Source organism: Sorghum bicolor, chromosome 2, assembly GCF_000003195.3.
Source record: "Sorghum bicolor cultivar BTx623 chromosome 2, Sorghum_bicolor_NCBIv3, whole genome shotgun sequence".
NCBI classification, from domain to species: domain Eukaryota; kingdom Viridiplantae; phylum Streptophyta; class Magnoliopsida; order Poales; family Poaceae; genus Sorghum; species Sorghum bicolor.
The window spans coordinates 1,420,686-1,436,017 of NC_012871.2; the positions used below are offsets into that span (position 1 = coordinate 1,420,686).

A 15,332-nucleotide genomic window follows, 5' to 3' on the forward strand; every position below is an offset into this window, starting at 1 on the left:
CCATTTTTCTTTCCCATGTTTCAATGATTTTTTGTGTAGTTGAGCACTTTAGACTTTGGAGCTCCGATTAGGTAACATGCATGGAAATGAAAACCACTAGTGGGTGTTGAAAGCATTGCTTTATTGGCCGTGTCATCTGTTATGATGACAAACTGTTTTATTCGTATGGGCCAAGATATGTGTGCAAATTGGGCACAACTTTGTTAGGCTGTCTACACTCACCTATACTCAGTATAAATAACAACATTATGGCCCCATGCATGTGGACATCGTTTGCATGCATCCTCACCAAGGATGACAGCCTAACACAAGCACAAGTCATCTCTTGAAGTGCCCTCGTCCCAACATGGCTGTGTGGGATGTCCTGCGTTCGCTCACCACTTCTCCATCCCCATGCATTACTTGATGGAGCTTAGTGACCACTCTCCTATATTCCCAGTGGCGGAGCTAGAGGCCTAGAGCAAATATGAGGGGGCGCGCCTGTCTTGTGGGCGCGTAGAATTTTACTGTGTAGATACGGATATGGTGAAAATTTAACTATAATCACTGTTTTTGATATATTTGTGGGTGCATCTGCACCCAGTATGCCCTATATAGATCCGCCCATGCCTATTCCCATGCTCTGGGCAGGATGTGAGGCTGATGGTCTATCACCCTTGACTGCCTCTTGATGTGAGGCCACACATATGCCTCCATGCCGCACTTCTCCCCTAATCTTGGCATCCCCACTGAAAGGAGAGTTAGCGCATAGTCACTTGATGTTGTGGCTTCCTTTTTCTTCTCAGGACATTCCCACACTATTAAAAGAAAAAGATTTATAGTGACGCCTCTTTTTTATTTGTGAGCCGTAAGGGCAGCTCTATATAAACTCGCCCTTACAAATAGACGTTGGATATTAAAAATTAAGTGCTAAAAATAGAAAGTTTTTTAAACGACTTCAGAAAATTCAATTTATAAATTGACGAAGAACTATGATTTCTTTTTTTTTAATTTCTAGCTAAAACTTGTAACTAATCTTTCTTCCTCATACTAGTCTTTCTTCCTCGCCATCCTGGTGCTCGTCCTCCTCGTGCCGCTTCGATGCCAACAGCTCCGATCCATGACGAGGTACATATGGTGTCCTGCACCAAGGACACGTCATCTCGTCGTTGTACTCTCCTGTCTCCGGGTACAGCAGCTTCTCCTCGAACTTGGTGAGAGCTTGATGCACTATGGCCTTGTTTAGTTCCCCAAAATTTTTACAAAATTTTTCAGATTCTCCATCACATCGAATCTTTAGACGTATACATGGAGTATTAAATATAGATGAAAATAAAAACTAATTACACGGTTTGGTCGAAATTGACGAGACGAATCTTTTGAGTCTAGTTAGTCTATGATTGGACAATATTTGTCACATACAAACGAAAAAGATACTGTAGCAATTTTGTAAAAAATTTGGGAAGTAAACAAGGCCATAGCTTAGGACGACTTGCAGAGCGGCGCTTGCAGGCCGAGGCACCCCAGCTAGCACTGGGTTTACGTGTTAATGGCAAAGCAAACGTGCATAGCTAGGCTTGCTCGAACCTCGCGACTGCCATGCATGAAAGGCGTCTGTATTTGGGGTGAAGGGGATGGACATCAAGGGTCCACGTTAAAGTGCCACTTACGCAAAACCAAAACCTTAATGGAAGCCTTTAGTTGTCTGTTGACAGATTTTTTTTTAGTTAGATCTGTCAGCTTTTTCCACTACCGAGAAAAAAGAAACAACTACGAAAAACGACATATTTCCTGTCAGATTCTAATAACGGCCAAACAGGTTACCAAAACCAAACACGTTAAAGAACTTCCGGTACGAAAAGCACATAATAAAAAAAGCAAAAGCCCATCTTAGGAAGCCAGCCCAATCCAATAAAAAAAAGCAAACAAGATATCTTGTACGAGAAGAAAGAAACTAGATCTGAAAAAGGAGAGCAAACAAACAACTCATGGCGACAGGAGAAAAAGTACATCCAAAAGCACAGGAGATTGCAAATAAAGGTACGCAAGCATCCCAAAAAATTGTGTACTCAATCAAGTAGACTTCCGTCTTCTCACACAAAAAACCTGAAAAAAGAGAGACAAAAATAGGTATTTGCTTAGAATTGTAGATGTGTTCTTATGAAAACCAAACAAAAAATTAACAAAATTGTAGTTCTCAGGCTGAACTCTTCTAACTCTTTTCAAAAACATGGAATAGAATACACGATTGTTAGTAGCAGGGCAATTGTTTCTAAGGTCAGGGAAGATCAATGAAATTCTAAGCCTAGAGAATGTGCGTGCTGCATTGCTTCCTCAAAACAAGAGTTCCACGGGCGTCAGAAACCTCTTTAATAGCACTCTATTGGGCATGTCTGACTGTATTCCAACAAGCAGTATAAGACAACTAACAAATGATAAAAAGCAATTAACACTGAGAAGATCCAAAGGAAATAAGACAAGGCAGAGCCAGAAAAGATATCTGAGATCCTGAGCATAAAGAGAAATATGGGAGGCAATGCGAAAGATAAATGCACAAATTTGATTCAACCATTGGACAACCTAAACTTCATTTAAACACATTCTAACAAAACATTGAAAGAACAGCCATACTACAACCAATCATGACCGAAAGACTTAAGATACAAGAAACATAAAAAAACACCTTATCATTCATTGAACAACCAAAAGCTGATTGAAGCCTTGATTTGAAGCCAAACTCATTGTGTGCACAATCAAATTCACCAACAAAAACACCCTAAAAAATTTACAATATGTCAACAACAAAAATAAAAAAGGAAATCAACAATAAATAAATTATAAAATAGAATAAAACTAACAAAACAAAACCTTTTGATTTTTGATATCCATCAAAACAGAGGCTCTAAGCTGGCTTTTCAATTCCTTTATCTTCTGCAAAAAAAAAATATATATCAAATACTGAATTAAAAAAAAGCAAACAAAAATATAAAAAACAAACCTGCTTCTTAAAGAACTCAAATAAAGCTTCATCCATAGAACTATCATCAACACCATGAGATGCCATCTTCAAAAATAACAAACCAGAAGCAACATAGAGATAAGGTCAGCCCACTACACCTATGTAAAATGGAACTCTGATGCAAAACACAAATGAATAACAGAACACAAGCAACCCAACCAAAAAGTAAATTACACTCTTGATGCAAATCACAGATTGATAACAAACACACAAGCAACTGAGACATCAAGAACAAAAAAAACAAAAGAAGGAGCAGACAAGCAAAGTGCACGAGTGCCCACAGCCTGCTAGCCAGTGGGTAGCAGTGCACGAGCGCTCTGCCGCATCCACAATTTGGCACAGCACCATCGCCATCCCCTCTGCCACACCCACAAAACACAGAGTTCCCCTCGCCAGCTACCGAGAAAAATAAAATTTGGAGCCGGACGGATCTACTACATGACCCTCATCATGCATATATAGAAACCAGTAGATCCACAAACAAAAACCAAACATCAACGAACAACAAGCAAGGAACAAAAATACACTTACAAATCCTACTCAAAACACCGCTCACAACAGGCACAGGGGGAGCACAGCGCGTGGAGATAGCACCTGCCCCGCCCGAAGTCCAACAACCAGTCGCCACGACACGACATAGGGACAACACCTCACCTGCTTGACATAGCTCGTCGCAGCAGCAGTCGAAGGCTCCGCCCCAACCAACCGTGCGCGGCGCAAGGAGAGCATCTCAGCTCCTCAGCTGGCCAGTCTTGATTGGGGTGATGAATATGATCCGACCTCTGTCCACCTTGGCAAGATGGAACATCTCCGGTCGCTGGGCAGTGTCTATTATCTTGTTTATGGAACCGAGACCTTCCTACACAATCACTATTGTTTAAGTCTCTTGCAGCGCTTTGAGGACATCAAAACTCTTTCCCTGATGCTGGCATATCCACGGGTGAGTTCTCACATCTATTATCTTCAATAATTCGTAGTACCATGCTAGTGTATCCATCCGAGGTTCCTATGTGATTTTGCTGACTAAGTATGGTCCTAGGCTACCAGAATTAAAGTTTGATCAGTGCCCCTTTCTAAAAGACAAACTCGTACAATATCCTAACTCCTAAAGCTTTTGAGTAGACATATAAAAGCAAGAAATAAAGAACTTAAGGCATATCTCAATGAACCAGATGGTCAAATTAAAATGAGATTTTATTTCCACTTTTCTGACTTTGAGTCAAATTGTCTAGATGATGTTGGTATCAGTAAACCACCATAGGAAAAAGTCGTATCATGTTTTGGTTTGCTCAGGTCCCTCCAACATTGTTGAGCACACTCATTCATCACTGTTGTTGAATATATCTTGAAGAAACATGAGATCCAAAGTATTTTCTAGAGAACATGTAGTAGTCTTTTAAGCTGCTCACAATGGCCAGGCTTTGTAAAAGAAACTCAAGTCATGATGAATTTGTTAGCTTATAGCAACTGTTTCGTGCTTGCTCACAACAATGGCCAGCTAGCAACAATCACTTGAGCAGCTTTAAGTTTATTCTCTTAACTGTCACATGTGACCCCCATGGTTTTACTTCCTATGGACATGCAGGATTTAGAGAACTATCAATACTTGATGGAAGACATGATAGTGCTCCCTGACATTACAGTTTTGTGCTTGATGGTAATCACAAATGGACATGCCTTTGGGTCCAGCGTGTTCCATGTTCTCAGATTGTGCACTGGTATAAGAAGGTTGATATTGGACTTACCTACTAGTAGTGGCTCAGAGGTAAAGCTATTCTTTGTTTATCTACTACCCCCAGACACAAAAGGTAGCATTTTTGTCCCTAAAAGGCATATTTGACAATTAATTTCTATTAAAGTATATGTTGACAGCCAAATTAAATCAAAAGTATGATGAAACTTTTTTTTTCAAGGTACATTAATGCATGCTGTTTTTTATTAAAAAAACATGCTTTTGTATTTAGTTAGTCATGGTCCCTGAAAGGATAAAACACAACTTGTTTTCGTACTAAAGGTATTTAAGTTGCCAGGGAAGTAATGGGAAGAAACCTGCATTTGCAATTTTTTTTTGGCATGCCAAAGCTTATGTGTGGTAGGTATGTGGTATATTTGATATCCTAATCATGGCACTTTACTCTAGAGATTTAACTGAACGGTATTACTATTTTAGCTGTAAATAGTTGCTCTCTTACAGCAGTGGTAAGTTGTTGGATGACACTAAGATCAACCTTGGTAATATACATGAGAGTTAGGACATAACATTGCAGTGGACAGAAAGCTGAAGGAGTCAGCGGTCTGGGTATGTTTATTGTATTTAAAAAAAATGAAGAAAAAAGGTTCTATAGTCCATTCAAAATCTCCTTAAATTTGGGCGATTGATATCATGTTAGGGTTACCTTGAATTTTATTTGATTTTGTAACAGAAATTATGCTCTTGAGGCTATCTTCTCTCCTGATACAAAATTATATTTCTGCAACTAGTGTCTAGGAACTGTTCTGTAGCTGTTGATGTCAATGCTTTGGCACACCTGAAAAGTGTTCAGGAATCAGACAATTTACTATCTCTCCTTTTTGTCATTCTACCATCAGTTAATTTTATTAAGTTGATACTTGTGTCAGGTCCAAACTGTATGCTCATCAGATTGCATATGTGATCAACCAGCAGACTGGGAAACCGAGGAACTCCTGTTGAATCATCTCGAAGAAGTAGAAATCACTGGATTGAGAGGATCTGAACATGAATTTGCTTTTGTGAAACGACTTTTCAATTGGGGGACAAAGCTTAAAGAGATGAGAGTAACTTTCTATCGTTCAACCTCTGAAATCAAGGCCAAGGAGTTCTACGAAATATATCAGAGTTTCTCTAGGCCCGAAGTATGCTTGAAACTTTACCTGTATCGGAACTTAAGTGTGGTGTCATATGCACCTGAGGACTAGCACACCAGGTTGTCACTTTAGAACTTAGGCACCCTTTATGGTTTCTGATTTCTTGTTGTGAACCATGCTGTATGAGAGCATCAAAATGCTAGCAGATTAGAAAAATATTGAGAACCAGTATGTTTTGTATTTTATCTGTGAAAGTTGCGAGCTGGAAGTCTGTAAGGTCCCAATATAAGCACGCTAAAGTTTAGCGATTATATGACTGCTTGATAGCCAGTAGAACGATCTCATGGTATTTAGAACAGGGATAAATATCTCCCATGACTGTAAAGTGCAAAATTTGACATGCAAGCCAAGCCAGTTAGGGCCGTGTCCCAGCCTCCCAGGTCAAGAGAAGAGGAGCCCGAGGCTTGTCGATTTAAACACTTCTTTATGGTTTGTGTTTTATTCCAGTTATTATGATCTGTACTGTACCAGAACATCAAAGTGAGAATGTTAAAATCCTTTATATTTTGTTATATGCATATGGAAGTCTTAGTCTAGCCTTCTTTCCACAAGTTGGAAGTGTGTAATAAGATCCCCCAATGCAAACACGGTTCAGAGAAGGCAATCAGTTTTTGTTTTGGGTGACATATTCAGTGACTGGCCCTGTTTGATGCTGCTATTTTACCTCCTTAAACATGTAATTTTAGAACACAAGAAACATTTCCCACAAACTGTAGAAGTGCACAGATAAAAGCCAGTGGGCCTTCGATATTTTGGCCAAAAATGAATAATCAATGATACAGCAAAACATGATTTTACATGGTGGAGCAGCAAAAACAACATAGACTACACCTAATTCCTGTTGGCTGAAAATTGAGAACTTTCAGTTTTACATAAAGCTAGTCCTAATTCTATGCTACACAAAAAATGACATCAACAATTTCTGGAGACAATTTACATCTGTGCTTGTGCTTTCAAGAATCTCTCGTGCAAACCCTGGTAAACTATACAATTCATATGGTTATGTATCCTTACTAAAAAAATCGTTAGAAGTTAAGGTCAGAAGCTGCATCCTGTAGGTGAAACACCATGGAAGCTCCATCACAGGGTTGTTAACCCAGCTCCTCTGGATCGCAGTGCTCCATGAGCCACAATGTTGCGTGGTCACACAGATGATCTATAAAGCTCAAGATCCTTACTGAACTGCATCTGATAGAAATGGCACTCTACATGGCATGCAGCATCCACGATTAGAACAAAACTTCCTTCCCGTTAGGCCTTGGCAATGGACTAGGCTGAGGGTTTACGCTTGTAAACTGCATGGTGTTCACAAAATTTGCTGTGGAACCAGGATTGCCAAAACCTAAAGGCCGAGGTGAAAAATTAGGAGTAGCTTCCTGGATTGTTAGTGGAGCCAACCGAAAAGTTGATTCAGAAGACCTAGCAGCTCTGCTTGGTTCACTGGTAACAAAAACAATATATCGCTGTTAAGATATAGTGACGAAAAACTAACAGTTCTTTTAACCAAGACAGCACAATGATTTTAATCGAAACTACTCACAGATTGGTATTTTTCCCTTTCATGCTTGAGTCACTCTTCGCAGTCGGTCTGTTGTCCCTTGAACTGTAAGTGGTATCCTGTAATACATCAGTGGCATCATATGTATGTCATTCTCAGGTATCTTGTAACCCGCATTGATCATGTCAAAAAAAGAGACTTACATTGACTTTAATCCCTGCAAATGAATGTATGGAACCATGTTTGTTGTAGTGACTTGAATTGCGGATGAATGGATGATCCAACAGCTCGTTTGCAGTTGGCCTCTCTGCAGGAGTCCTCTTGAAACAGCACTGTAGAAATTCTTTGCCCTCATTGGACAAATTTTCTGGAATTGGTGGGTCCTTGTGTAACACCTTAAACATCGCAGCTGGCTGCAGGACGAAAAGGGTAACATATAATAGGGAACATTAAAATCAATGTGCGATGTCAATACCAAGAATACCGGTGACAAATAAAAGCATGTAAGGTAGTAGAGAGCGAGATGAAGAGGTGATCAATGGCACTAGCAACATGTGCTTGTCTCGTCTTTATGTAATCTAGAGCCCTACTTTTTGTATGACAGAATGGTCAGGCTAGCCATAGCTGTTTTCCTCATGTATGAGAACGAAAACTTTATCACACTCGACCTTTCTTGTATAGAACGGTGGGTGTTATTGACATGATAGTTTTACAATTCTTGTGGCTTTGAGCAATCAGATGGCCTCACCGATTATGTAAATATATACATATAGGACTATTAGCATGACAGGTATGTATGTAAGACTCAATACTGCTTCGGTGCTTCCAGAAGCACCAATAATTTTGGTTGGTCAAGGATCCCTAGACCAGTATGAGGCAAATATTGTAAGCCTGTAACGAAGGGAGCACAGATGGCACAACTGAAGGATCAGGGAAAGTGCTTCATTTTAAGTGAGTTTAAGCACACTAGGGAAATTTGAGTCATGCAAATACATGCTAGAATTTATTGTAAAATATAAGCATGCTTTAAGTTATTACCCCTTCAAGATCACTCCAAGGAGGCTTTCCATCAAACATCTCTATGATGGTGCAGCCAAGACTCCATATATCAACAGCGAGATCATAGCCTACATCTTTCATTAGTGTAGCTTGAACCATCTGAAGAAAGCAAAATTTTATCAATAACAGTACAACTAAATTTCTAGTCACAAGCATGCTACTAACTTTTATATAAAAATAAACACATGAAGCAGCAAAATACAGTAATAGGCTCATCTGACAAACCAAATTGACTTTCTACTAAAGGCTAACTAATTCATTAAAAAAAACTACCACCCAAGCTGTGAACTTGAGAAATGAGCTGCTGTTGTTTTATTTTGTATGTGTCTCACAATTGGTTGCCTAACTAACTGCTCGGTTGTGAGTTGATATATCAAATAATATTTATTTTGATTACAAATGCATTCCCTACAAAGTTAAGAGAGCTCCACAGCCCATCAACATAATATATGTTCTTATTCCTTTGTTGCACACTGACTTTAAGCAGACCATGCAACAGGCTCCAGTCTACTGCACTTTGCAGTTTCAGTAAGTACAGAACTTCTGAGCTCCCAATGTTTTTTTCTTTCATGACCTTGCCTGAGCATGTTTCTCAAGCTCACATGCTGAAAACAGTGTAAGATTAGATAAGAATCATAGTATTACCATTTGCAACATTACAACTTTCACATGTTGTACATAGAAAAGTAAGCTGATACTTAGTCGCATGAAAAGGTGGTAGTAATACAAGGAATATCTTAAGATACCTCTGGGGCCATCCAGTATGGCGTTCCCTTCAGTGAAAGATTAGGGGCTGCAGTACTTAACTGGTAAAAGGGGAAAAAAAGATGTCAATGGTGTCACATGAAAAATGTTACTGAACTCCATATGATTCTATACTCACATGCTTCGCCATTCCAAAGTCAGCCAATTTGACTACACCCTGAACATCAACTAGCAGATTTGCTCCTTTGATATCCCTGCAAGTGTATATTTTCATTGCCTTTTATATAAATCACACAAAGTGAAAGCAGATGCATTAGTATATAGCAATCAAAACCATTCTGAGAGGTGCACTCCATGTTACTCTATTGAAAACTCGAGTTTGAGGTTGCTCAGATTTGATACACAAGTTATGCCCTCCACCTTTTCATATATTCGCCTAGGTGAGCTGAGGCATTGAATAAGCTGGCTTGAATTTTATTTCTGCTCATGGTTGTCAACAAAGTTCCTATTTTTATGTACTTTCAGGAGTTTTTTTTTAAAAAAAAATGAGACCATAGCTCCTTCATGTCGCATCCTATATGTTCAAATTGACCATTGAAATGCAAGGTATCATCATAAGGGATGGCCAATATAACCAACACTCCAACAGTGATGCATTTGGATCTCCGATGCAATAACCAATTTGCATACCAAAGTCTAATAAACCAACATAAGAAAGAACATAGCAACATGAACTAAAAGAGGCAAATAGCATGGAGATCTATGTGAGAAAAATTATACAAATAAGTATTTTGTGGGAAGTTTCTCCTAAAATGTTGTGTGGAAAAATAAAAAATTGCGGAAGTTTACTACAAGCTACTAAGCAAGACAGAAGAACTAGGAACATTGTTAAAAAAAAGAAAAAAAAAGAAAGAAGAAGAAGAACTAGGAACAAAGCTACAAGAAAAAAAATGCATTTGAACAATAACAGGGATTTGCATACCTATGCATAATCTTTTGGCCATGCAAAAATGCTAGACCCCTTAGAATATGGCGGGTGAAGTTGCGAATAACTGATTCTGTCATTGCACCATAATGTTGTTTGACATACTTATTAATTGAACCCGGGTGAACATATTCCAGGTAAATGTAAAAACGATCTTCAATCTGCAAGACTCCCCAAAGATTACATGATGAACTAACAAGCAGAGTTACTTAACTCATATTCATGCGGGGAACTTACAATGTCACTGCCATAATACTGCACTATGTTTTCATGCTTAAATTGGCTTAGGAACTTTACTTCCTGAAATATATGAAAATATGTCAGTGCAGGCTATTACAGAACTTGCGTATATTTCCTAAGTTGTCTAGATACAGATAGGCGGCTCTCCTACGTGTTTGAGAAAAAAAAAGTTATCCATATATGTCATACAAATGCTGCAGGTAATATTTAAAAGACACAATATAGTCAAGCAGCCAGAACTCTTGGCACAAAGAAAAACGCTCAACAAAAAAAGTAAAGTAGAAAATTATTCAGATGGGAACAAAAGCCTATAAAAAATTAAATGTTGCTCATTCCTGCAAACAAAAAACATGTGTATTCTGTAAGATATACTGTCAAATTTAACAACCTGCTCTAATTGCTTCAAGGACTCAGCAGATTTAGCATCATCAGGAATTATGTTAACTTCTTTCATTGCACAGAGAGCTCCAGTGTGCCTGCAAATAAATGGATGCAAAACAATCTTCAGAATTCAAAATGACAAGCTAGTATCGATGATATACCAAATACACTCCCATACCTATTGGTAGCTTCATACACACAACCAAATGTGCCGCTGCCTAGAAGTTTTCCTTTTTGCCACTGACCAGCCACTGAAGGCATTTCAACTTTTGGAGCAGACTGAGTGGTAAAACCTGTTTGCATTGGACTTAAAGCACCAGGAGGGAGTGGTAATGGGTGAAAGCTGACACTCCCATTTCCTTCAATGCGTGAAATATTGTTATCTGGGTACAATTTAGAGTGCATAGGTGATGGAGGGGCACTGGTGTTCCTTGGCATAAGAATAGGACTTCTCAAGGCACTAGAGAACGAAGACCGATCTGGAACCCCTGCATATTTTTCAGGAGAGGATGAAACTCCCATAAAATCTGTCGATTGGATAGATGGAGCAGACCACACAAGAGGTCCTTGAGCAGGTGCCATAGTAGATGAGAAGTCAGCATTGCTAAATCTTCGAGGGCTGCACACAGGACTTGAAAACCCACTGCTCGGAGCACTTTTAGCAGGAATGTTCAACCGAAAGTTCATAATTTCTGGTGAACCCTTATCCTGGAACTTCTCACGGAATGCATTCCTGTGGTGACTAAAGGTAGCCCGTTTTGTTCCATTTGGTAATAATTCATTGTGCTCAGGAAACTTCTGTGCAATCAGGCTTGTCACCCTATAGCCACAAAACATTTAAGGATCAGGAAATGGCTCAAAAGCAATGAAAAAATAGCTTTAGCTGGGTTCGATTTAAAAAAATATATCCATTTTGAGCAAAAAAATTGCAGATTATAATGAAAAGAAAAAGAACTAGTCAACAGGATACAACTCTAGTTTTCCTGAGTCAAGTGTCTCTATGCACTGGTGAGCTAAATTAAATTATAGAAAACCAAACACCATCGTAAATGGTCATTAGTACAGTACCACAAAAAAAAAACACAAACAGAAGTTTCGCCTTAAGTGAATGATGATGGATCTGTCAGCCTCCTGTTTTCTTACAATTCCAGTTTGCACCATCCGGCTCGTCACCCTTATGGTCACACATCCATCTTGTCATTCCCATGTAAAAAAAGCATTGCATGCTCCAAGATAAACCTTGCTTTCACCATGAATCCATAACGACAGTAATCTAGTGTATAATGCGCTTGTACCATAAAAGGTCATGAATGATGAAAAGGTCCCATAATTAACTCAAAGCACCTAATCTATCCTACATGTCCATATCACCACGAAAACCATGCCCGATTTATGTAGTGTATGATTGTGATATGACTTTGCCCCTCTTTTGTTGACTTTTGTCTAGGACAGATGAACTGTAGGGCCATAGCAGTAGATGTCGGTTTGGAGCAATTGTCAAGTGCCATCAATCCTGTCAAAAATTCAGTTGAAACAAACATTCTAGTACAGAGACAGCTCGAATCCCTTGTGTTACCACATTTCCACATCTCAATAAATGCTAAGGATGCCTGAATAACCATTAACACCTTTCAAGTACTAGATGAAAGTAACATCTCAACCGATTGTTGGAACTACAGAATCGTACAGTGTCAATTGCAAATTGATGAAAATGTAGCACTTCCCCTACCCACGTGAATATATTCCTCCCCTTAATGACAGTAATATAGTGCATAACACACTTCTACCATAAAAGTTCATGAATGATGGAAAGGTCCCATAATTAACTCAATCCAACATAACCTACATGTCCATATCACCACGAAAACTATGCCCAATTTATGTAGGGTATGAAACGTGATAGGACTTTGCCCCTTTTTCGTTAACTTCTGTCCAGGACAGGTGAACTGTAGGGCAATAGCAGTAGATGTCTGTTTTGAGCAATTGTTCAACTGCTCGAAAATTCAGTTGAAACAAACATTCTAGTACAGAGACAGTCCCAATCCCCTTAGTTCCTACATTTCCACATCTCAATAAATGCTTAGGATCCCCGAGTAACCGTAAACGCCTTTCAACTACTAGCTGAAAGTAACATCTCAACCGATTGTTGGAACTACGGAATCGTACTACAATGCCAATTGCATATTGATTGGAAATGTAGCACTTCCCCTACACACAATAAGAATCTACGGGTAATCAAATCGAGCCGTGCTACACATCCAGACATCCATGCGACTGAATTGAATTCCGATGAAATTGGGCGAAACAAGAAAAAGGGGGGATTTATTTATTTATTTTGGAAGGAGAAAACACCGCACCTGGGCGCGAGCGTCGTCGTCCTGTCGCCCCACCCATCGGCGGCCCCGGACGGGTCGGGCGGCCTGGGCGAGGGCAGCGGCAGCGGGTGCAGGACGGGCGAGGACGCGGACCTGGGTGGCTGCGCGCCGCCCTCCCTGGCGCTGGCGGACCTGGAGATGGGGGTGCCGATCGGGATCCCAACGGCCTCGGAGGCCGAGGAGCGGCCCCTCTGCTGCGGCGGGGAGGAGGAGGAAGACCTATCGGAGACGTCGTCGTCGATGCCGAGGTCCCCAAGCTGGACGTCGACGCTGCCAACGTCGACGTGGCGCAGCTTCCGCTGGCGCGTGAGCTTGGGCGGCGGCGCGAGGAGGTCCCCCCGTCTCCCCGCGCGGCCCCTGGGTCCGGGCTGGACGCGCGAGGTGGACGCCCGCGCGGGGGACGACGGCGTGGAGGCCGACGAGGAGGACGGGGTGACGGACGAGCGGTGGAACGCCGACTTGGAGCGCTTCCACCACGACGGCATCGTCACGGCCGCGGGTGGGGAGTGGGGGAGGAGGTGAGGAGGAGGAGGGGGCGAAACCCTAGCCGCCGTGCGCGTAGGGTTAATGGCATTGGAGGCGGGGACGCGAGGGCAGCGCGCGGAGCGGGTGGACGGCGACGGCGACGGCCGGGGCCACGACGACGACCTCCTCCATTCTGGGTCGGGGCTCGGGGGGTGGACGCTTTTTTTTTATTTATTTTTTTCATTGCTTTTTTGTCGTTTTGTTTGGGAGGCGGTCGTTGGTTTCGCGGGTACCGTTAGGGTGGCCCACATGTCAGACGGTGAGTCTCGCCTCGCCTCGCCTCGCGGCAACCGCAACAGCCGAAGTCCAACAAAGTCAAACCCAGCATCGCATTTCGTTTCATCCTTTTGTTCTTAAAAATTGCGTTCACACGTCGTCTTCGCCTTGTTTTAAACTGTTTTCAAAGTTTGTGTGTTCACACCATCATCCGTAGAAGACGGGCAAAATTATATATACTTATATGGCCGTCAATTTGTTCAACAAAATTTTCACTGTAAAAAAAAATTGTCAATTTATAGTGCTAATAGATCCATTAATTAATTTTTAGACGTAGTATTGCGTTAAAAATAATTAATAATGTGGGTCTTTACATTTTTCAGTAAAAAAAAAGACTTGAAACGAGGTAAACTCTTGTCACGAATACCTCAGAAACAAAACCACTAGCGAAAAGTATAGTGAAAATAGGATATTCAAACTTCTGGTTAGGCCTTATGAATGTCAAAGACTGTTTTCTTAACCTTCCAATTTTAGTCTTCATGATGTTGAACAAATTAGGTCTTAGAGTGCAATTGGCTATGAAACTATACTCTTACAAAAGAAAATGAATGTCCTTATTTCATATAGCCAGAAAGAAGCACTCATGTCATTAGCGTTGTTCCTCTAAATATAAGTTTTCGTATAGACCTTTGTCGGAGGCTAAATCATAAAAATGGAACGATTTAATTACCAAAGTTGTATTGGTGCACCTTGATGAAGAAAAAGATAATATCAATTAGAGCCTTTCACGCAAGGTTTTTCTGTGTGTGCGCGGGCCGGCGGGCGTGTGTGTGTTTTGTGTGCTTGATTTCAAAATCCAAGATTAGTATGATGAACAAATATTTTTCTACAAAATAAGGTTATAAAATCAATTAATGTACACAAGGTGCTTTCATCGAAAAAATAATGTACGGCAGCTTTGACTTTTTCCTGCAAAGACACGACTTTGACTCTTTGGTTGAATCTTTGTTTACAGAGAAGCGCGTATCAGTCTTCCTTTGGGATATAGTGCATTCTTGACCTGCATGCCATGACGTCGTGAGTGTGACGAAGTTGATGGCAATTTTGGCACTTGGCAGTCATGCAGTGACATTCCACTCTAACGTCACATTCAAACAACCATGCTCTAATCAAGATAAGCTACCCACGGAGAATTTTTTTTTCTTCCTTTTGATAAAGACCAACATATTTTTTGAAAGTAGTCAACACGGTACAAGGACTCGATATCTTATATTTCAAGGACTAAGGCCTTGTTTTGTTCGCAAAAATTTTCAAAATTCTCCATCACATCGAATCTTTGGTCACATGCATGGAGCATTAAATATAGATAAAAATAAAAAATAATTGCACAGTTTACATGTAATTTGTGAGATGAATCTTTTGAGCTTAGTTACTCCGTGATTGGACAATGTTTGTCAAATAAAA

General features: G+C 40.5%; 2 protein-coding genes across 2 annotated transcripts; one reads left to right on the forward strand and one right to left on the reverse strand.

Moving 5' to 3' along the window:
- LOC8084273 lies at window positions 3,682–6,052 on the forward strand. The gene is made up of 3 exons (XM_021454408.1): window positions 3,682–3,938; window positions 4,584–4,763; window positions 5,618–6,052. The coding sequence occupies exons 1-3, from the start codon at window positions 3,798–3,800 to the stop codon at window positions 5,933–5,935; spliced, it is 639 nt and encodes a 212-aa protein (XP_021310083.1). The 5' UTR covers window positions 3,682–3,797; the 3' UTR covers window positions 5,936–6,052.
- LOC8084274 (mitogen-activated protein kinase kinase kinase 5) lies at window positions 6,612–14,034 on the reverse strand. The gene is made up of 11 exons (XM_002461319.2): window positions 13,110–14,034; window positions 10,931–11,572; window positions 10,760–10,847; window positions 10,369–10,431; window positions 10,129–10,292; window positions 9,325–9,400; window positions 9,188–9,247; window positions 8,421–8,540; window positions 7,586–7,795; window positions 7,425–7,501; window positions 6,612–7,324 (listed from the first exon to the last, which is right to left on the reverse strand). The coding sequence occupies exons 1-11, from the start codon at window positions 13,610–13,612 to the stop codon at window positions 7,114–7,116; spliced, it is 2,214 nt and encodes a 737-aa protein (XP_002461364.1). The 5' UTR covers window positions 13,613–14,034; the 3' UTR covers window positions 6,612–7,113.